Raw genomic sequence first — 22519 nt, 5'->3', positions numbered from 1 at the left:
ACAAGTCCCAGCGGAAAGCCAAGTCCTCCAGGCGTTTCCGGGCATGTACACAAAGGCACAAGTCCCAGCGGAAAGCCAAGTCCTCTAGGCGTTTCCGGGCATGTACACAAAGGCACAAGTCCCAGCGGAAAGCCAAGTCCTCCAGATATTCCGGGCATGATAACATCAAGTCCCAGCGGAATATCATATCCAACTATACAGCATGACACGTGTCAATCACCTGCATAGGCATATTCCATAAGCCATGGACACTAATCCAATATGTACATAGTGTGAAAGCAAGAGTGAACCATTCGGGTGGCCAAATGGTGACACGTAGTCTTGGGATCTCTATCCCCAACAATGGACTTAGGCATACCATGATGCTTGAAGATGTGAGCAAGAAAGAGCTTCACCATATGATCAACTTTAATGGTTTTCTTGACGGGCAAGAAGTGAGCTTGCTTGCTAAACCTGTCAACTATGGTCCAAATAGCATCATTCCCATGCTGGGATCAAGGCAAATCCATAATGAAGTCCATAGTAATGCTTTCCCATGGCTGCAAGGAAATAGGTAATGGCTGAAGCAAACCTGGAGGCTTTTGCCTATCAAATTTCACCTTTTGGCAAGTAATACATGCGCGTATGTATGCCTCAATGTCTTTACGCATGCTTGACCAAAAGAAATATCTTTCGATCATGCGTGTCGTAGGTAGAATACCTCTATGACCAGCATAAGGTGGAGCGTGACATTCCTCCATAACCTTTGGACGCATATCCTTCACCACACATAAGCAGTTATCCTTCATAAGATAACCCTTTTTGATCACATAAGAGGCATGCGAGTGACCAGCCATCAAATTAGTCTATATATGGGAAAAATCAGCATCCAAATGATGCAAATCACGCATGGCAGATAAGTCCCCATGAGAGGCCACTGAAACTGCAGCTATATAAGGCTCCCTGGACAAAGCATTTGCCACCAAATTCTTCTTTCCTGGAGTGTGTACAATCTGAAAATGAAACATGGAAAGAAAGTTTGCCATTCTCATTTGCTTCTCCGAAAGCTTTGTTTGAGATAGAAAATATCTCAAGCTTCGATGATCAGTCTTGACTACAAATTCAGCCCCAAGAAGATAATGCTTCCATATTTTCAAGGCATGAATTACAGCCAAGAGCTCTTTTTCATAAATGTCCATATGGATCTCGGTATCATGCAATCGACGGCTTTCATAAGCAACTCCATGACCCTCTTGATTTAGGACAGCCCCTATACAATTCCCACATTACATTCCACCGTGAATGGCTTTTGCAAATTGGGAACAAAATGCAGTCTTATGGACATCTTGGGGTACCACACGAATCTAGTGGTAACCATTCTTTAAATCTATACGGCTGAAACAAGCCGAACCATCAAGCTTATCCAAGATGTCATCTATGCGTGGGATTGGAAACCTGTTCTTGATGGTGAGCTTATTTAGAGCTCGATAATCCACGCACATGCGGAAAGATCCATCCTTCTTTTGCACAAGAAGTACGGGAGAACAAAAGGGTGAGGAGCTTGGCTGAGCTCATTAACCTGCCTCATAATCTCCTCTTGTTGTGTGGCACTCACACGATATGCGGGTTTGTTAGGCGGGAAACTACCTAGCACAAGATCTATGCGATGATCCTGGAGCCTCTTAGGTGGTAGTTCTCTTGGCAATGCATCGGCACAACAATCATGTATTAAGAAAATTCAGCCTATCTTGAGTCAATACATCCACATTCACATTACTTTGTTCAATTTTGTCACGAACAAAAACCAAGTACGCGGAAAGACTCTTTTCATTGCCTTATTAATTTGGATGTGAGAATGGGATAGAATCCCCTTCCTTGCCCGCATCAATAACATGCATGCGGCCTCTATGCATAAAGGTGATCGTGTTGGTTTTATATTCTTTGTGGGGCTCAAGCCGATGACGCCAAGGCTTGCCAAGTAATACATCACATCCATTGAGTGGGGCAATCAAGAAATGCTCATGATCCAAATAACGATGTATATGAATGCGCAACTTTCCAATAAGAGACGTGACCTGCACCTCTTTGCCAACAAAAGCTGCCTGTGCTTCAATTTGGAGTCCCATGTTCCCAATCTCTATGCCCAAGGCGGCTGCCATCTATGTAGAGATGAAATTATTTGTTGCACAATCATCAAACATAAATAAGGCGGGTTGATCCTTGATTTGTCCCCAAGGTTTGCATACCACTCTCTCTTTGCCATCATGCTTGGTGGTACCCTGCACATCGGGTATGGCATGCACATTTGCCTTTGGTGGCTTGTCTTCATGCTTTTGCTTGCGGGTAGGGCATTGCCTAAACGTGTGCTCTTTACTACCACAAGAAAAGCATTTCGCCTCTTTGGCATATTGCTCTCTTTGCTTGGGGTCAAGCCAAACTTGTTTTTCTTTGGTGCAATGTCTTTGGATGGGGTTCTTTCAGCTTTACCATCCTTTTGGGCTTCTCGAAAGCTCTTTTTAGGTGACTGTCCACCTTTTTACAGGTTTGGGACAGCCCTCTCTTTGCCCTTAGAACCTCCCTGATCTTGCCTAATTTTAAGCACCAATTGCTCCGTAGCAAGAGCAGATGCTATGAGCTACGCAAGAGTGTGTTTCGGGTGCAATTCAATGCCCGAACGATAAGCTGGTCGCAATCCTGAGCAAAACTTCCTCTTCCTTTCATCCTCGGAGAGTTGCATAAAGGGAGTTACTTCAAGCATCACTTTCCAAAACTTATTAACATACTGCTGCACACTTTCGTTGTCTTTCTCCTCAAGTCTATCCCACTTCTAGGAGGCAAGAATTGGGCATAAAATCTGTCCTTGAACTCTTTCCAAGTGCAAATGGGATCTTTGGTGGTCTTTTTCCACCAATGGGCAGCTGTCCCCTTCAAGAACATGCTTGCATAACGAATTTTGGACTTCTCAGTGAAGTCCTCATCACTAAAAGCAATGTCAAACTGTGCCACAAAAGCTAGCACCTTAGAAGCATCATACTCTCCATGAAAGCCATTAAATTTCACGGACTTGTTCCCTGCTTTGGACTCCTTGAGCTTTTTGGGATTGGATACATGTTCTTCTCTCTTTCTCTTCCCCTTATCTAACAGGGCAGCCCTCTCTGCATGGGCTTCATGGGCAACCAAAGATGTTTCAAGAGGCACGGTGACATGTGCATTATGAATCTATGGCCCCGATGCATGTGACCTCCCTAAATGATGCAATGTCTCACCACAAGACAACTCAATGGCAAAAATCTTTCGACTTGTATGCCGATCACTCTCTCCATGATATAAAATCCTACACTGCAGGAGGTGATCAAGCTCGATTCTTTGATACCAATGTTACTTGTGGAATCTTTGTGGAATCTCACTTGATATGCGGAGAACATCACAACAACTGAAATCATGCAAGAGAGATGGAGTGGAGCGAGAGAGAACAGTACAAAGGTTTAGGTCCCATAACCCTCATAAGGGCCCCCACCGGAAGGTGTATTTCCTTGTATTTCTTTGTGTAAATAGACTGACCTCTAGGGCTGTAAGTCCTGTTTTTACTGACCAAAACGACTTGCAGTTGCTGAAGACTTGAGCTGAATGCTGGCTGCCTACTGTAGCTTGATGATGTGTGTTTTCCTCCACACAGGCTGGATGACCTGAGTTTTGCTGTAAGCGCTGAGTTGGGATTGGTCTGGATCTCCTAATTCTTGCGTTAATGATTGAGGGCTGCGTCTGATTGTTGTATCAGTCATACATGTGCAAAGGAATGCTGAGATGGTGGCTATGGACTGAAACACATGCTTATATATGGGGGATATGGGCTGGCCAGCGGCAAAAGAGTAGGCCGACTTGCATCTAGGACAAGTCATGGGCTGGAAAGCCTAAAGGCGTTTTCTCTTGGGCGACTACCGATGGAGCCTTGTGTCCAAGGCTGTGGTGCCCATGGCCCCCAATTTGGGTGGCCAATGGGCTGCCCAAAGGTCCCAACATGAATTATGTGTGTGTGTGTGTGTGGAGTGCGTGTGTGAGAGCATATCTTGATGCAGAGTTTTACACCCACTATTGGGCACTGATGACATTAGTGGGGATGTCGTAGTATCTAGTCCATACCATGCATAATGGAGTTGATAGTTATATAGTCTTGTGGGTTGACTACCATGAGTATATAGTATATACCATGCATGTTCCTAAAAGGTGAATTTGGGCATGTTTTTTGATTCATCTAGGTATATAATTCAGCCGTATTAGTGGACATGCATATTGTGAATTTTTCGTCCAAGTTGCGGGCGAGTTGATATTGTGCTTATTCTTTCTATCTTTAGCGGTGCATTTTCCCTATCAACTACTTATGTGTTGTACTAAATCTTGCTATATGCTACTTCCCTTAGTGCTAGGCTTCATTATGGCTGAGTCTGCCCTGCATCTCCGGAGGTTTGATAGAAACTCAGTACGAAGGCCTTTGTGTGAATATATCCTCTTATGTGTGTGTGTGTGTGTGTGTGTGTGGAGTGCGTGTGTGAGAGCATATCTTGATACAGTGTTCTACACCCACTATTGGGCACTGATGACGTTAGTGGGGATGTCGTAGTATCTAGTCCATACCATGCATAATGGAGTTGATAGTTATATAGTCTTGTGGGTTGACTACCATGAGTATATAACATGCACGTTCCTAAAAGGTGAATTTGGGCATGTTCCTGGATTCATCTATATATATATATATATATATATATATATATATATATATATATATATATATATATATACATCCATGCTACCCAAAGAATATGGTGATGCTAATTCTTTATGTAAAGATTTGCACATACCAAGGCAGGACATTTGACTTATGACATGATGACGGGCAGCCGACCAATGGCCTAAAAATAGCCTGGCCACAACTTGGGTGCCGTCTCCCACTCAAAAGGGGTACATTTTAAAGTGGGAGTAGAGGCAAAATTGGTGTAATTCAGAGTTGAAACAACGGGGAACTCTCAAGTGAGAATATGCAGCAACCTCCTAAAGATGAAGCCTGAAGGGGGAAGAATAATCGACCTTTGAATCAGCCCTAATTGAAGAACACATTTTTTCAAAAGCACCATGGTGTAAATGATCCCAAGTTGATGAAGAGAGCAAGAAGACATGGACTTTGCTTTTGATATGGCAACCTTCTAGAGATCAAGGGCGGAAGGTTTCAACTTACAAAAGAAGAATCAACCAGATTTCTTGGACATGCGTTGCAAAGCCTGAAAACTTGTTTTTGGTGTTGGTTTGTTTCTTTATCAGAGAGGTTCCATTGCTGTTCTAAAACTAGCCCTTCTAACCTAGAGGGTGAATCGTCTGTGTGTCCACGTGTGCGCAGAAGAGAGAGAGAGAGAGAGAGAGAGAGAGAGAGAGAGAGAGAGAGAGAGAGATTACTGTTGGATGTCTCATGACAGGACGTCGGGTGTATTAGAGATGTGCTGCATCTTTACGAGATCGCCACAGTCGAAGATGTGTACACTGCTTACAATCATCTCAGTCTTGATGACGAATCTTTGTTTACATGTATTGGAATAGCTGGAACTCAAACAAGGAATGAAACACCAGTTCTGGAAGGTCTGATATCTAAATTTCAGCTTTAATCTGGTTGTTTTTTTTCGACGAGTTAATAATGATCTAACCCTTGTCTTGATCTGTAGATGTTGGTGAGTTGTCCCATCCTTCTGGCTCCCTTCCACACGGAAGAGGCATGTCAACGATAACACGGCCTACTGTGTAACGTTACTGTAATCATGTGCTGTGGCTTTGATCTGGTGAGTGATGATTGTTTCTTTTCCTGAAGAAGGTTGGTGTATTTGTGGTTCATAAAGATTCTCATGATTCGTGTACCTTTGCATGGGACGTCGTGGACACCCCACAGCCAGAAGAAGCTTGTAAAATAACCCTTATTATTCCTTGCCAACATGTAAGGCTCTTCATTCTTTCCCATTTAGATTATTTGTGACGTAATTACCAGTGGGATCGAAAAGGATTCTTTTCACTGGAGGCAAACCGCTAGGGTTGTATCATAATTACTGCTTTTCCTTAATCTGTTGGAAAGGCAGCCCTCAATCCAGTCAGGTCCTATTTATGGTTAAGTTGGTATAGGTGTACTGACTCTGAACCATTCCAACGAAAGTAATGTCAAAGTGCTCAAACGTGTCTCAAAGAAAAGAAAGTGAAGTGAATCTTCATTTGAGAAAAGAAATTGAAGTGCTTCTTCATTTGTAGTGTGTAGTCCACTTGTATGAGAAGTTGTTGCACTGTTTTATACACCAATTCTTCATGCAAGATGGTTTGCTAGTAAGCAAGGCCTTGGCATGCAGCAGGTTTCAAGGATACTGACAGGGAGAAATCTTCAGTTTTAGAAAGAGCTGCAATGCGAATGATATACGGTGGTCTTACCCACAAATTTAAACTTGGTTGTTGGTTGTGTGGGGGAGAGGGGGAGTCGGATGTTGCAATGTGAGGTGGCCACATCCTGAATTTAGCTACAATTTGTGTCGTATGCACTTCTGATGTTTACACCTTTCAATTCTTCATACTCTATGTGAACAGCTCGTCATTTCAGTTCCCTTATCCTCTGTTGCAATTTTATTTGATCATCTGCCTGGTTGATACTTGATCTTTATGTCCTCTGTTAAGAAATTATTGGATAGTTGATCGTCGGGGGTGCTGTGTACGGCAGGGAAGTTCATCAAATTACTTAAAGGGTGGTGGACTAGGTGTGGATAATTTTGACGCAAATGAATGATGATTTAGACTCGATACATTCTAAGGCTCCTTTTTTAATATTTACCAGTCATTAATGTGGGTTAAGGCGATTATTTTTTTGATGGTACATGGTCAATACTTTTCATGAACACTAACCTATTGTATGATGAGCTCTACCGTCAAGCTACACAACTTCTTAGCTTACTTTGGCAAACAACAAATATATAACTTCCTTTTACTTGCTTCCACACCACGCTTAACATCTTCATAGCTTTAAGAGACAAGAGGTGAGCAATGCAATATTCGTTAGACTATGAGCGTGTACAATGCACATACCATCTTCCTTACAGGTCTAAGAAGAGAGCTCTTCTTATAGGACCACACAATATCGATGACTCCAAGTAACACCTCCATGTCAGAGGTTCCCTCGCTATCCTTGTCCCTCATGATGACTATCACAAGGTTATTACAAAATAGATTTTTCGATCTAGAGTCCATTGGGAAAGGAGAGATCTCTGCCCACCTTGGGAAGTGGAGGGGGAGATAGTGCTCAAGAGACATCTCTGCTCATCGAGAGAGTGCTCAAGCGAGAGCTTAGCTCATGTTGCAAAAGGGAGGGATATGTGCGAGCCATGAGTATTTCTAAGCCTTGGGTGGACAAGCACAACGTGAGTGCAAACGGCTTTCGATGAGGTTGGGGGTTTGAGAAGTCACATGGCATTGTTTGTGATGGCATTGATCGGAGAATCTAGAGGGCTTGAAAAAAATTGGCAGTGACAACGGTCTAAGGGGTCAGAGAAGTCGGGGAGAATGTAAAGCAACGGTGATGGTGGCTGGAGCGGTTGGGGATAGCGGGTGGAGACATGGAGACGAGGGACGAAGAGGACTCGGAAAGCCATCTACAGGTCACTCACCACCACCCCATTTATTGTTCAAGTGAATGCTAGACAAGAATGAATCATAACGAGCGTATATGGTGAGTAAGGTGTCCGACAAGACAACTCCCAAGCATGACGTAGCTGAGGCCAATCATCTGGCACTACCTCTCGGGGAAAACATCAATCAAGATAACCCAAGCATGAAAGTTAAACAAATCCTTTGGTACTACCTCCTAGACAAGACATTTGGTGAGATAATCGAGGCATTAAGAAAAATAAGAAACTTTAAGGCGGTTGAACAAAGGTAAAGAACACATCGTCCCCTAAGGGTGTGGTGTTGGTGGTATGGCTGTCGATGATGGAGAGAACGGAGCAAAAGAGTTGCTCGAATAGTCGAGAGCAAGGAGTGGCATGAGGTTGTTGGAAGTTAAGGCTCCAAGTGAGTGGATGGGTGTGTGTGTGTGTGTGTGCGCGCACAATGGGAGTGCAAGGAGATAGGAGTTTGAATGGTCTGAGTAGATTTATTTGTTTGGGTAATGAAATAGAGTGAGACTAGGATGGGACTGTGTGGCGTATGAGGTGAGCTCCTTTCTATGAGATCAGCAACGATGTGGTGGAAGCCTTTGTAGCTATATATGTGGATGTACTTGTCTCACTTAAATATAGAGATTATTTTGCCTTGAGGTTCTTTATTGTTGATAAAACATTTTAAAAGGTTTTCATTATCTTAATCACTTTCATCAATGGATTTCATTAGATTTGACAAGAGAGAAACATTCTCTAGCATCCACAGTCGACAGTAAAAGCATTGGCATTACTTTGTAATGACATCTTCAACAATGTAGTTGTATCTTGGAAGAGCTTTAGTTGTGTACACTGACGTGCTTTAGTGTGTATCTTGGAAGAGCTTTAGTTTTGTATACACTGACGTGCAATAGTGTGTAGCTAGCACTGTGCGTTCAAGTTAGATAGAGGGGCTTGAAAGCAAGCTAGGTGCATCTCAAAATTGGTGTGGTAGCAACTAGCGGTCAAAATCTTCCATGGTGCATCCACGACAACTCCAACTCCAACTGCAAATCAGCCCAAAACCCACGCTTGTATCTTCTATTTCCAGCCAAGGGGGGTCTCTTCATTTATAAAAAGAAGCCTCATTTCTATATATTTCCCACAAATTTGGTACTCCAGAATAGGTAAAGCTTTTGCCCTTTTTTTTAAATACAAAATGGTAGTGTATGGGGCCTAGTTCAAGCTTCAAGGAGAGGGTAGGCATGTACGAGGAGGAGAATTTCAACTTCAAACCACGCTTGTGTCAAGCATAGAAGAGGTGAGTCTAAGCCTAGATTCTCTACCCTCCACATTCTCTCTGAAAGTGGTTAATGCATAATGAGCTCCCTTCTTTTCTTTTCTATAGGGGATCCCATTACTCTCATGTGAGATAAATCCTACACTCTGCCCTTCTCCTATAATTTTCAGAAATAACGTGCTTTTAATTTTTTCAAGTAAACCCTTGTTATATTAAGGCTATAAGTCGCAAATTAAACTAGGTCCAGGTAACACCTTCGTGTCGGAGGTTACCTTGCTATCCTGATGCCTCATGATATCTGTTACAAGTCTTACAAGAAGAGATTTTTCGAGATCTCCGCTCACCTTGGCAAAGGGAGGGGGAGATAGTTATCTCCGGTCACCTTGCGAAAGGAAGGGGGAGATAGTGCTCAAGAGACATCTTTGCTCAGAATGAGAGAGAGAGAGAGTGTTCAAGCGAGATCTTAGCTCATCTTGGAAAAGGGAGGGAGATGCGCAAGCTATGAGTATTCAGAAGCCTTGGGTGGACATGCACAATGTAAGTGCAGATGGTTCCACCAGTTTGAGGTCACAAGCCAATGATGTTGGCTTTAGGAAAGCTGATGTATGATATGATATATACCAGCAATTTTAGGAAACCTAATCTATGATATGATATATACACATCTTTCTTTGTATGAAAGCCTTGGAGAATAAACTTTTCCATTACAAATTTTAAGCCTTGCTCCCCATCATGATGCACTTTTTAATGTCTCTCGACAAAGAAGACACTTTGGGTTGACTCAAGGAAGTTGACAACAACTTCATGTTGGATGCATTCATAATAGTTTTCAATGTCTGCCAAGAAGACACTCTGGATTGACTCAAGAAAGTTGACAATAACTTCATACAGAGAGCAACTTCATATAGAGAGGTGGCTACCCAGAAAGGTTGGATGTCAATGATGTATAGAAGCTTCACTTTTTGGTTAAAACTTACACGAAATTTCTTAATTGGTTCTAGAAGGGGAAGCTTGTTAAGAGGATGGATACATGTATAAAAATACAACTTGTGGTTTATCAAGGTTCTTATTTGTGGGATTTATAGAAGTCTGTTAGAAAAGGGAGTGATTGGAATGAGAATGGGGCAGGTATTAGTCTCTCTAGGTCCCTAGTCAAGATAGTTGTTGAGAGGGAGTTTAAATGTTTTGATGAAATCTTGGCTTTGGATTTTTGTAAATGCAAGGTCAAATATTATTTTTTTACAAACAGGGAGACATTATTATCTTTTTTATTGCATTAATGAAGAATAGTTTCGTCAACCTTTGGATTTGGGGATTAACATCATTCCTATTTCTTTGTGAGCAAAAGATCTTGTGATTGACCATTCTCTTGTACTTGAATTGTCCAAAATGGAAAAGTATTCATTGGAGTAGGGGATTATCTATCCTTCTTGAGCAAAAATATTGTTGATTATTGAGTATAGGGCTTTTATATTCTAATTTTTGGAGGAGATATGGTTTAGTCCCTTGCTCAGGTTCTTCCTTAGTTCCCCATGCTCTATTATGTTAAGATTCATTGTCACGATATGGTTCCATTTCGGATGCATACAATTTTTAAATTTAGACGACATACAAAAACAATGCATTTTTTTCACTCCTTAAACAAATAGATGGAAGCATTAAAGAGGGAATGTTAGAGTGACGAAAGAAAAATCTAACTAATAGTAAAATTTGGTCCAAAAAATCAACAGGAAGACAATTCATATTATTTGTGTAACACAAAAGATAAATAATTGCCTTGATAATGATCTAGTTCATAAGCCTATTACAAAAAATAGAGTGTTTGAAAAATAACTTATCTCCTAAGCCAACCTAGATGTATTAGCCATGTGCATCCTTCTCGAGAGTTGTACCCTACATAGCACTCATTGTAAAAGAGTTTTTTAAACAATGTCTTGACAACTTTCTCGAGTGTTGAGATATCAAGCTCAACTAGTGTGGATATGGATGACACGCTAGGATGATAGCTTTGTACTTATGCCACTAGAAAGTTTGGTGAGATTATGGTTAATTTTCCACCACTGGTTAACATGATGTGTGTTGAGACATTCACTTTGGTTTACTAGATTTATGACATAGTTATAGTTTCATCGCATATAGTTGGATTCACACTATGGACTGACTTTGTATGTTTTAATAGGAGGGTACTTTTGCTACTCTTATGTTTATGTTATAATTGTAGAGAAGTGAAGAAAGAAGAAGAAAATTTAGCCATCCATCTCTCTCTAGTGTGCTTGTCTACTCTTGTGTGTGTGTGAAGAAGTTTACTTGCAAGGAGCTCAAGCTCACCCTCTCCCTCACATTCTTCTCATTGAGCCACAAACTTAGTCTTAGTACTAGTACGAGCATTTGATGTAGAATGTAGAGTGTTGATGAAAGAAAGCTCCAACCAACAGTAAATTGATTCAAATAAATCAACAAGAAGACACTAAATATTATTTGTGTAACACAAAAGACAAAGGTCTTAGTGCCAGCACAGTGTTTTAGTGGTGAAGAAAGGTCCAACCAATAGTAAATCAATCTAAAAAATCAACAAGAAGGTAGTAAATATTATTTGTGTAATACAAAAGATAAATAATGACCTTTATAATAATCCAGTTCATAAGCCCAATACAAAAGTAAAAGTGTTTAAAGAATAACTTGTCTCCTAAGCTAGCCCGGATACCATGTACATTTCTCGAGACTCGTACCCTACATAGTAGTCCATTGTAAAAGAGCTTTTTAATAATGTATGGATAATGAAGCCATAAGCTTTATCTTAGTATAAACACAAGAATTTGATGTAGAAGGTGAAGACAAAGGAACAATCGATGTAGAGCTATGTGCAAAACCCAACATTGGTGTGCCTTGGTATGCTACTACAAGGGTGGTGACCTCCAGTTTTTCTTGCCAACCACGTCCTTTGCCAGTGAAGGATATTGTATGCCCTTCTTTCCTGTTTTGTCTCTTAGGCTCTTGATCTGTTCCACAAAGATTGCCTTTTCTTAGAAGGAAATCATGGCATTATTGTCTAAAAACATGCTCCCCTCCTTATCTATGGCTATATAGGTTGCTATTATTATTATAGGCAATACCTCCTTTGTCTACCAACATTTTTAGTGATAGTATGCCATGGGGGTTGTTGGCAACGATGAGGCTCAAATGGCGTTAAGGTTGGAAACATTCTCATACATCTTTTCCCTTTTCATTCATGATGAGCAGTAGTAAGAGGCCTCAGTAAGGGGAGCATAGGGTGCCATGTTTCCATATGCCCATGCCTTATGGTTTGTCTCAACTTACTTGATCTCCATCCAGCATACGATATTGGGCATGAAAATACTCCTCTATACATCTGCGTTGATAGAAAAAATGTCTCAAGGAAGGGGTATCCACAAGTAGTGGACACTCGCACAAGGTCTCGATCCAAGAAGAGGGGCAATCTAAATAGATGAATGACTCCATCCAGCTAATCATCTGCCAAATTCCAAAATGATTGAGTAGGTGAGCATAGCACACACACATACATTTACCAGCCAAGCTATAGATCAGTGGGAATGAGGTGCCGAGAAGACATGCTATGGGACCGAGAAAAGGGAGGCAAAAGAGCGACGAAAGCAGGCTTGGAGGGGGGGGAATAATGCCAAACATTTAGGGTAGCTGATGGAATCTCAGAGCACAGAGAGTAGAAGCTTGGATTTGCATTGCTCTGTGGAAGTATCTGGGGCTCTTGAAGGTGACGAAGCCGGCGAGGACATGTAGAATGACTAGGCAAGAGGGTTAAACTTGGTTGGTTGGTTACATAGGGAGAGGTCAAGGACAGCTCTCCTAGCTCTCCTTTTTTTTTTTGGGGGGGCCGGGGGGGGGGGGGGGGGGGGGGGGGGTAAGCAACTAAGTACATAGGGAGGTGAAGGATAGCTCCCCTTAAAAAAAAAAATTGGGTTGAGTGTAGCTTTTGGTGGCAACTCACCTCCCCTCTGGGTTCTTCCTCGTTTTCCCTTACTCTTCCCCACCATGTACATTTCCTACCCTTATGGTGGCTCCACTAGGGTTCTAGCCCTTGGTTACTATTCTTAGTTGTGGTACAAGTGAAGCTACTGACCTCTAATGGTGCTATCACCCAAGATGATGAAAACCATGCACAATTGTTTCTCATGGTGTTCATCTCTCGAGTTATTGTCCCTCTAAGACGTATTGTTCTTTTTGCTCAAAGGGTGGCCGCCGTGAGGAAAAGGATTGCTATTATCTCAAGAAGTATTGTTCTTTTTTCTCAAAGGGTGGGAATAAGGATTGCTATTACCTCAAGGGCCTTTGGATAATGCAACAACTTCACCAAGGGGGCACCCCTCTAAATCCATTTGCCAAAGACTACATAGTGGTTCCAAAAGTGAGTGTAGCACCTTCTACTATATGAGGAGCCACTCATGCTCCTACCTTCAGTGTTGATAAACCCGATGGACGAAATCCTTCTCGGCACACTATTTGTCGTCGTCGGCATGATGATAGCTCCCACATTCCAACCCTAGGCCTATGTGACTCTTGCCTACCACTCCACCACTTCCTTAGCCCCTACACAACCCACCGCCTCATTGGATCAACTAATTACTTATGCATGTGCTCTGGAGCTTGGAGAGCAGAGAAAGTGACATATGCCCCACCCCCTCCACTGCAAGTGCAATACCAAGCTGGTACATTCCTCCTAACTTATTAGCCATACATTATGGCCATGCTAACCCCTCAACCAGTCCCAATCTACCATAACCTGATGGTGGATGCCCCCCCCCTCTCGAATCTAGCATAAAGGCCTCAACTATTTCAAAAAACACCATTTGGTGCCCCCTCGAACAATCCTACTAGGCCTCTCTATATGCTTTAGATGTTTTGGGAGCAAGCACTACCGGTCAATGTTTGGTGCGGCTCTCCACCCTGCTTACACTGTGTTTAAAATGTTTTGGAAGTGGGAACTACGAGGCGTAGTGTTCAATGCACCCGAATGCTCTCCACTCTTCCTGTACTACCATGCTTGCATTGTCTGAAAAGTAGAGATCACTACCCTCGGGATTATCCCAAACCCATTCTTGCCACCCCTCTAGTCAACATAGTGGAGGCAGCCCCTCTTAAGGTTTAGCAGAAAAGTAGTGGTAGTTACATGGGCCCAAGGAGCTTTTAGAGACTTGCACTTGTCCCACCCCCGACGGCAATAGTTCCAAGTGAGGTGGTGGAACAAGTTTTTAAAAGGATAAAAGGAGGTAGTGGACGAGTTGAGCCACACTCTCTCCAATGGAGATGTACAACCCATCCCTTCCCTCCTCTTGAGCACCTCCGTTTTTTTGAAAGCCATTATCCCACCTTTAAACTCCTCTTCGTCCCCTCAAGAGGATGTGAAGCAATGTAGTCTTGAGACAAGGTATTTCACTCTCCTAGTGTGGATCATGAGCCTACTGAGTATCTTCAAAGCTCACTTAATAAGTGGGTGGATTAAGTGATAATGTAAGTTCATAGTCAGGAAGGTTGAGACATGGTAGTGTGAGCACAAGTGGAAGTGTTGTTAAGTGATAATGTAAGTTCATAGTTAGGAAGGTTGAGACATGGTAGTGTGAGCACAAGTGGAAGTGTTGTAACAAAGGGAAAAAGAAGGTTAAAGGAATTGGCATAACAAGTTATGAGTCATCTAGCTCGAAAAGTCTAAATGAAGAACTTAGCATTTGAGCCTTACGTACTCTAAGTGTAAGGCAAGAGTGATACATTCCTCCACGTGCTAGAGTGCAGGGTGTACAAAGTGATCCATAGGTTTTTGAGAAGGTCATAAAGTATAAGGTATCCAGTGTGGAGAGATTGACATATGAAGGGTATGCAATGCATTATGCATACAACATGACATCGATGGTGAAGCATGTGGAACCATCATGTTTTGGAGAAGCTATTACGTATGGGAGAACGCAATGTATAAAGAAATGGATGTCTTGGTACATAATGATACATAGGATTTGGTTACATTACCAAGCGGGAAGAATGTCATTGGTTGCAAATGGGTGTATAAAGTGAAATATAAGTCGTATGGATCAATAAAAAGGCATAAAGTAAGACTGGACGCAAAGGGATATGATAAAACATTCAGTCCCATTGCTAAGCTAGGAACAGTGAGATTTGTGATTGCATTGGCTACATCAAAAGGTTAGGAAATGTTTCAGATGGATGTAAAGAATGCATTTCTAAATGGTGAATTGCAAGACGAGGTGTTTATGGAGTAGCCAGAAGGTTATGTGCATCCCGATTACCCCACACATGTATGTAAGTTGAAGAAGGGTTTGTATGGGCTAAAGCAAGCACCATGTGCTTGGATAGACAAGATAAGAAGGTATCTCATAAGCATTGGTTTTCATGTGGAAACATCAGATTCTTCATTATATGCAAAAAAGACAGCAAACTGGTATTGTGGTGATTGTTATCTACATAGATGACCTGATTTTGTGACTGGTGGTTCAAGGAAGGATATTGCTGATGTGCAAGCTTCATTGTGTGGTGAATTTGACATGAAATACTTGGGAGAATTGAGATAGTTCCTTGGCATTAAAGTGGTGAAAACAAAGAAAGGCATTTGGTTGGTTCAAAGGCAATATGCATTGCTAGCAAAATATGGCATGACAGGTTGCAAGCCAATTAGCACACCATTGGAGTAGAATGTAAAGCTAAGGGATGATTGTGGTGAAAAGATTGAGGATGTGATAATGCATATAAAGATGGTTGGCAGTTTGATATACATGATTATCACTAAAGCAGATTTATGCTATGCGGTTGGGCTTGTGAGTCAAAGCCCAATGAAAACACATTTGGATGTAGTGAGAAGAATCTTCAGATATGTGAAAGCTACAACACATTATGGACTCTTTTATGAGTATGGAAAAGCTATGGATGTTCATGGATATACAGACACAGATTGGGTAAGTAGTTCTTATGATAGAAGATCTACTAGTAGCTATACTTTCACATTGGGAACTGTAGTGGTGGTAAGTTAAATTGGATGGATCTAATGAGAAAGCCACATCACCATGATGTCTTGAAAGTAGATCTGGATATTGGCAGAACCTTAGAAAAGAAGGATTCCATCGATTCAGCCTTAGTCAATTCCAAAAAGGCTTCCAAGTCAAGATAGAGAAGATTAAATAAGACCATTCAAGAGGGAAAATTTCTCAAGGATAGTTTCCAAGACAATGATCAAGAAAAGGACTAGAGTCAAGTCCCCTCACATTTCAACCACAAGATTAAAAACCATAATATATGTACCCCATGACCAAAAAGGGAGAGACCATAGGAACTAGGTGTATCCTACGATGGACCTAAGAATACTAAACAAATTGATCTAGCACAACTTGGTGAAGAACATAAAAAGATTTAGATATTAACTGATTCGACCACTAAAGTGGAGATCAAACTTATAGAGTTACTCAACGAGAATATAGAGAAGTGTTTGCCTTAGAACTATTCGGACCTAAAAAGAATCCCTCCAAAAGTTTTCCACCACATAATTTCACTCAGAAATAGTGCCAGAATAGTTAAACAAAGGCCATACATGTATAATGAAACCTATTCCAAGACTATCAAGAAAGAAGTCGATAGACTCATTTTCATAGGTTTCTATCCGTGATAGAACACACAAATTGGGGGTATCACCAGTGTTCATTATACCAAAAAATAATCGCAATATCCGTGTATGCGGCGTGAACTTAAAGAAGGTAAATACTGCCAGGGTGAGAGACCATTACCCTCTATCATACATAGAGCATGTGCTCAAAAGAGTAGAAAGAAAAGAGGTTTACAACTTCTTAAATGGATTCTTAAGATATAATCAATTATCCATTGACCCAAAAGATCATCATAAGACTACATTTGCAACATAGTGGGGAATGTTTACATATAGAATAATACTATTGGGACTCACAAATGCACTAGATGCACCAGCTATGTTCCAAAAATTGATGTCCACTGCATACAAGGATTTTTTGTAGAAATTCTTAGAGGACTTCATGGACGGCCTCTATATGAACTCAAAGTTCTATCAAGAATCTTGAGTGGTGCCAATAGGAGTGGAAGATGACCTTCTAGACACTCCCGTGTCCCAAATAAGTTTAGTGCAAAGATGGAGTTATAAAATTGTTAGTTCTTTAGCCACAAATTCCCATTGGAGGGGTCAATGTTCTTTAAAAGAAAGAGACAATTGGTCAAAACCACAACCCCATAAACACTCATCTTGGGGAAGCTTTACAAAAAATAAAAGGACAATGTCTTAAGACTCTGTGTCCTTATAAGAAAGAGATAATTTGTTAAGACAATAGCCCCATACACACTCATCTCATGGTAACTTTACAAAAAAGAAAAGGACAATGTCTTAAGACTATGTGTATGTGAGGATGAGTATGTGAATATTATTGAACAAAATCATGCTAGATTCGCTTGAGGTGAAATCACCACTTAAAAAGTCTTCAATGTAGGGTTATAGTGGCTAACACTCTTTGATGATACTTTGATGATATCGTGGAACATGCCAAAAGATGTGATGACTACTGTCTTAGTGCTTCACAATCCCTCAACAAGAGATAGAATACCTTTACAACCTATTATGTCCATTAGAACAATTTAAAAATGGGGGTTGGATTTTGTTGGACCATTTAGCCCTACAATAAAAATCATGCAAGTGTGATATATCCTCACATAGCTATGGACTACGTAACTAATTAGGATGAGGCTAGGGCAATAGTCAAGGCTAATTCCAGGATAATTGCCAAGTTTCTTTATGAGTACATCATTACCAAGTTTGGATGTCCCCTATAGAACTCATAAAAGTGATCTAGGTACTCATTTCTTAAGAGTAGCCAAATAGATGGAGTGGACCGGCTATGAGTTGTCTAAATGACTCATTGAACTTAAAAAAATAGATGAGATCAGGATGCACTTAGTAGTTACAGGCATGTATGCCAAAAAAGAAAAATAAAAAGATGGTTTAATTTGAACATAAATACCAAGAGGTTCAAAGTAGGGGATTTGGTCCTACTCTATAACTTCAAGAAAAACAAAAGAAAACTCAAGCTTAGAGGGATAGGATCTTTAAGGATCTATGACCTAATTTTAGGAGGAGCCTTTTGCCCTAGAAACAGTGGATGGAGTCCAAATGGAAGGATTATTGCACGAGAGTAGACTTAGGAAGTTCTACAGACCTCTCTCCTATAAATAGCTTGAAACTATCCACATAGTTGAGGACATTAAAAAGAAAGAAATAAAAAATATGAAAGAGGCTCAACGAGAAACCAAAGATCGTGATAAAAAAGCTAAATTGAGGACATGTCTTCTACTTGTCAACATGGCTAAGGTAAATGTTAACGATGGAGAAGAAGATGTAAAGCCCATAAAGCTTTGTTTGGACTTTTCCACCACTATAAAGAGTGTAACTAAGCTCGCTCTATTAGATATCAGAGCGGGAAGAAACCTCATATCCTATGAGATGTGGATCTCATTAGGCAAACTAGTCTTTAATCCCACAAAGGCCTTACTGTAAACTATCTCAAGACTACTATACAATGAATGTGAAGGTGTTGTAAAACTTAAGTTCCACATAAACTCTTATCCCATCAAAGGTAGTTTCATTGTCATAACTGCAATAACTATGCTGGAAGAAATCATCCTTATAAGAGGATGGACCACTAAGCACGATTGCAACATCGACTAGAGGACAAGGAGACTGCAACTCTCAAGTTTAAGAAAAGAACCATGAGTGTCCTTCTTTCAGAAGGAGAACTGGGTGGATGCATGGGAAGGTGGAATCGAAACCTATGTCATGGACATGGCTTTTAAACTAGTTTTAAGACATTTGAGAAAGTCATTTTCTCCCACATTTTGTATGTTTGAAAAGCCAGAAAATAAAAAAATAGTTACAAGGCAGCTCGTGGTGCACTCTTTTCACCACCTCTCCCACGTCTCTCTCTCTCTCTCTCTCTCTCTCTCTCTCTCTCTCTCTCTCACGTGATCTTGCTCTCTCGCAAGCTCTTTGTTTTGCTCTCTCGCAAGCTCTCTGTTTTGCTTACCCACTCTGTCTCTTTCCATCTCCTCTGTATCCTAAACTTGCATCAGTGTCGCATTGTTGTTTACCCTCTCTCTCTCTCTCTCTCTCTCTCTCTCTCTATGCCTATTGCATGCCTCTTACTGTTGTTTCACCGACACACACACATATCCATGGACCTTTCACCCATCATAGATTCCCAAGCTTTTAATGTAGACCGTTGTTGCAAGTCATGTGTAAATTTTTTTTGCCAATGCAGTCAAGGATTATCATGCATAGAGGAAGAAAGAACAACGTGCAAGGATAAAGTCTAAGCTACAAGAAGAACAGGAGCATAATGCAATTCCATGGTGCAAATGAGCACGAGTGTCAAAAATATGCAACGGCATTCAACACTTTAATCACAGACCAAGGGTCTAGATGAGAAGATGTGGTTTGATATATTATCTCAGGTTCTCCAACATCACTCCATGAAGGAAATTTCCAACAGTTTTCCACTATGGAACCATACAAGTCTAATAGAGGGCATATGAAATACACTTGAAGCAGTGAAAGTGCCTAGAAACTATGAGGAGATATTTCTTAAAATGTCTATTCTAATGATTCTTATGAACGGTGCCGACACAAATACATCCTCTCTTAACATTGCAGATGATTCAAGGCAGTTGAACATACACAGACATAATTTCTATGTAGCTAGAGAGCATTTGCAAACCTCTGCTGATGGTATTTTGCCATTATCTTCATACCATCAACAAGCCTGTGTAGTAGGCATAATGAGTGATAAGGTGAAAGAGCTTGTTTCCAAATTTTGGTTAATTCATACTCGTGTTTCACCCAACAAAACGGATGCATGTCGCAAGCGCCTTGGTAGAAAATCTTTTGTTAAGCATCCGACACACCTTCTCAATCAATCTCAGGTAATATAGCAACAACCTATGCTCCAACACCTGTGCTGATTTGGTGTGCTTTTATACATTACATATTCCTTCAATATAGATTTAAATGCTTTGTGTGATGATGCCAAATACTAGATTAGATTTAAATGCTTTGTGTGATGATGCCAAATACTAGATTAGATGTTTCCAACCAGTATACAACGACGAATGCCAAATTCTCTACTCTTCTATGATTCTATCATCCTTGTCTGTGCGTTGTTTCCTTCTTTTATCAGGTGTCTATGTGTATTATGTTTGGCTGTCAAATTTTTAGTCAGTCAACCAATAACTTTTGGACTACTTGGGGAAGTTTAGGACTGGAAAATCTAGCACATAAAAAGAAACCGTCCTCCCTCTCACAAGGCAAGGCATGGTTCTTAATGGTTTTCAACTTGGGGCGGCAATAAACAAAACCAAGAAAACTAGTAAGATATTGGTGTTAAACTAGTAAGATACTTGATAGAAACCAAGCTGTATACACTTAGGCTATAGCAAAAACAAGCTTAATAGGATTTTTACCAGTATCATACTGATCCCAAACCAATATGATACTGCTTGTGGAATGATAGTTGTATACAACTAACGCTACTGATAGGGAAAATACCAGCTCTATCAGTTAAACACTGCTATCATACTGGCTTAAGAGCATGATCTCCTCTAATGTACTCTGTATTTAGCAAATTTTCTAACCGGTATTATACCGGTTGAACACTAGTATGATACCAGGTAAAGACTGGAAGGAGAACTTGCGGTGGCCATATGATACCAATTTTTTAATACTGGTATGATACCGTTTGGAACATTAGCTCTATGCAACATGCTTAGATATAAGGTGAAGATCAGGTTTGCTTTAGACAACACCAATTTTGAAACAATATGATATCGGTGTTAAACCAATAAGATATCAGGTGAACTAGTTGCATACACCTAGGAGCCTATAACTACAAACCAGTTTCAAACCAAATGTTTAACTTGCTACGATGGTTTTGTATTACAAGTTGTAATATATTTGTTGTTTAAGGAGATGCATCCATAGCACCAGTTCATCAATGAGCTTTCAAGAAATTAAAGCCATACTTTGTGCGCAAGCTTAAGGATCGATACACTTGTTGCTGCATACCACATGTTCAGCTGTCATTCTTAAAAGATGCCTTGAACCAGATTAGAGGATCTACTTTTGGGTTGCATGGCAAATCATGTCAATGTGATTGTGTCATTTGTAATGTGGGTTCTCAACAACCAGGTGGGTGCAAGGCTATAGAGAAGTCCTACAAGAGCATCATAAGCGCATGGGAGTCAATCCTATGTTCCAAAGTTGAAGGTACTATTTTCCATGCTTTGAAGTGTTTGATGGGGAGTTGCACTGTCTGTGGTCCTTGAAACATAGCAATTTGTTCAGCCCAATCTGCATATGTTGGTCAGCTTGTCACCGTGAAGATCGTTTAAGACATAGAATGTGGAACCATGCAAGACAAAGAAGAGAAAATAGTTAATACACAAGGAAATGTCATGCAAGGCATTGAATCAAATGTTCAATGATCAGCTTGGAAAGTTTATCAAACATAATTTTGTGTACAGGCGGCAAGCTAAGCGATACAAAGAATGCTTGTCCAATTTTCTTGTTGATGTGGTAATATCTATATTGTAGGAGAAAAATGAGATACAGTCAATGCATTGGTATTCAAGCCAAGTATCGCATATTACACACTTTTGCATAGCAGGTGTGACATCCACAAAATGATACACTTTTATATCTCATATGATAAAAAGCATGATATCCATTTTGTGCAACATTGTTTCATGCTACATTATAATTGGGTATTACCCTTTGGTATTCCCCTACAACGTCATTGGGTTTGGTCTGATGGTGCTTTGTCTCAATTCAAAGCAAAAAGGCCTTTCTACTTTGTTTCCAGGTACACTACCATCACAAGGTTGCAAATGACTTGGAATTTCTTTGGCTCTAGTCATGGAAAGGGAGAGCATGATGGTACAAGGGCTATGGTACAAGAGCAATAACTCGAACAACTCAAGCCTAATGGTTCTAAGCTCCAATGTGCAGCTGATGTCTAAAGTTTTTGTAAGAAACGCTTACCATTGGAGCCGAGTTCACATATGCATCACAATCTCGGTACGTTAGTAGAGTCTTTTGGGAGATAAAGTTGGGTGATATAGATAGAGATGAGGCATGGAATGTCAAGGCTATAACAAACACAAGATCCCTACATTCAGTCTCTGCATACTCTCAGTACGATCCAACAACATTGAGAGTGCATCGGTTATCATGTTATTGTAGTAATTGTATGGAACACTTATGGCGTAGATGCAACAATCAGTCTCATATTCATAGCTGGGACTACATTGTCCTTAAACCATTAGTAGATAGATCTGAAGAAGAAAATGTTGACATTGATGTTAACATCGCAAACATTGAGGAGGCCACCTACAAAGGGCACCATGATACCCTTAGTGATGTCCTTCTTGTAGTAGGAGACAATTTCGCGGCGTGACAGTTGAAAAAGGAAATCCAGAGAATGCAGACTTCTACATCTTGAAATGCACAAAAAAGGAGAAAGAGCTCTGCAAGAGACCT

General features: G+C 40.7%; 1 protein-coding gene across 4 annotated transcripts in view; it reads left to right on the top strand.

Moving 5' to 3' along the window:
• The window catches only part of LOC147636629 (stromal processing peptidase, chloroplastic-like), a 118901-nt gene extending 112666 nt beyond the window's left edge, over positions 1 to 6235 (top strand). For 2 of the 4 annotated variants that reach the window (XM_086800075.1, XM_086800077.1), the window contains exons 24-26: positions 5445 to 5604; positions 5688 to 5801; positions 5909 to 6235. In XM_086800075.1, the coding sequence (XP_086656201.1) occupies positions 5445 to 5604; positions 5688 to 5767 (240 nt within the window). In that variant the 3' untranslated portion in view covers positions 5768 to 5801; positions 5909 to 6235. Of the gene's footprint in view, positions 1 to 5444; positions 5605 to 5687 lie in introns of all 4 variants that reach the window. The other 2 variants (XM_086800072.1, XM_086800076.1) reach the window with 1 other exon arrangement.
• The last annotated feature ends 16284 nt before the right edge of the window (positions 6236 to 22519 follow it).

Source organism: Cibotium barometz, chromosome 7 (assembly GCF_041138505.1).
Source record: "Cibotium barometz isolate CiBa-2024 chromosome 7, ASM4113850v1, whole genome shotgun sequence".
NCBI lineage: Eukaryota > Viridiplantae > Streptophyta > Polypodiopsida > Cyatheales > Cibotiaceae > Cibotium > Cibotium barometz.
The sequence above is the reverse complement of the archived record's forward strand: the minus strand, read 5'-3'. Positions and strand labels throughout refer to the sequence as shown.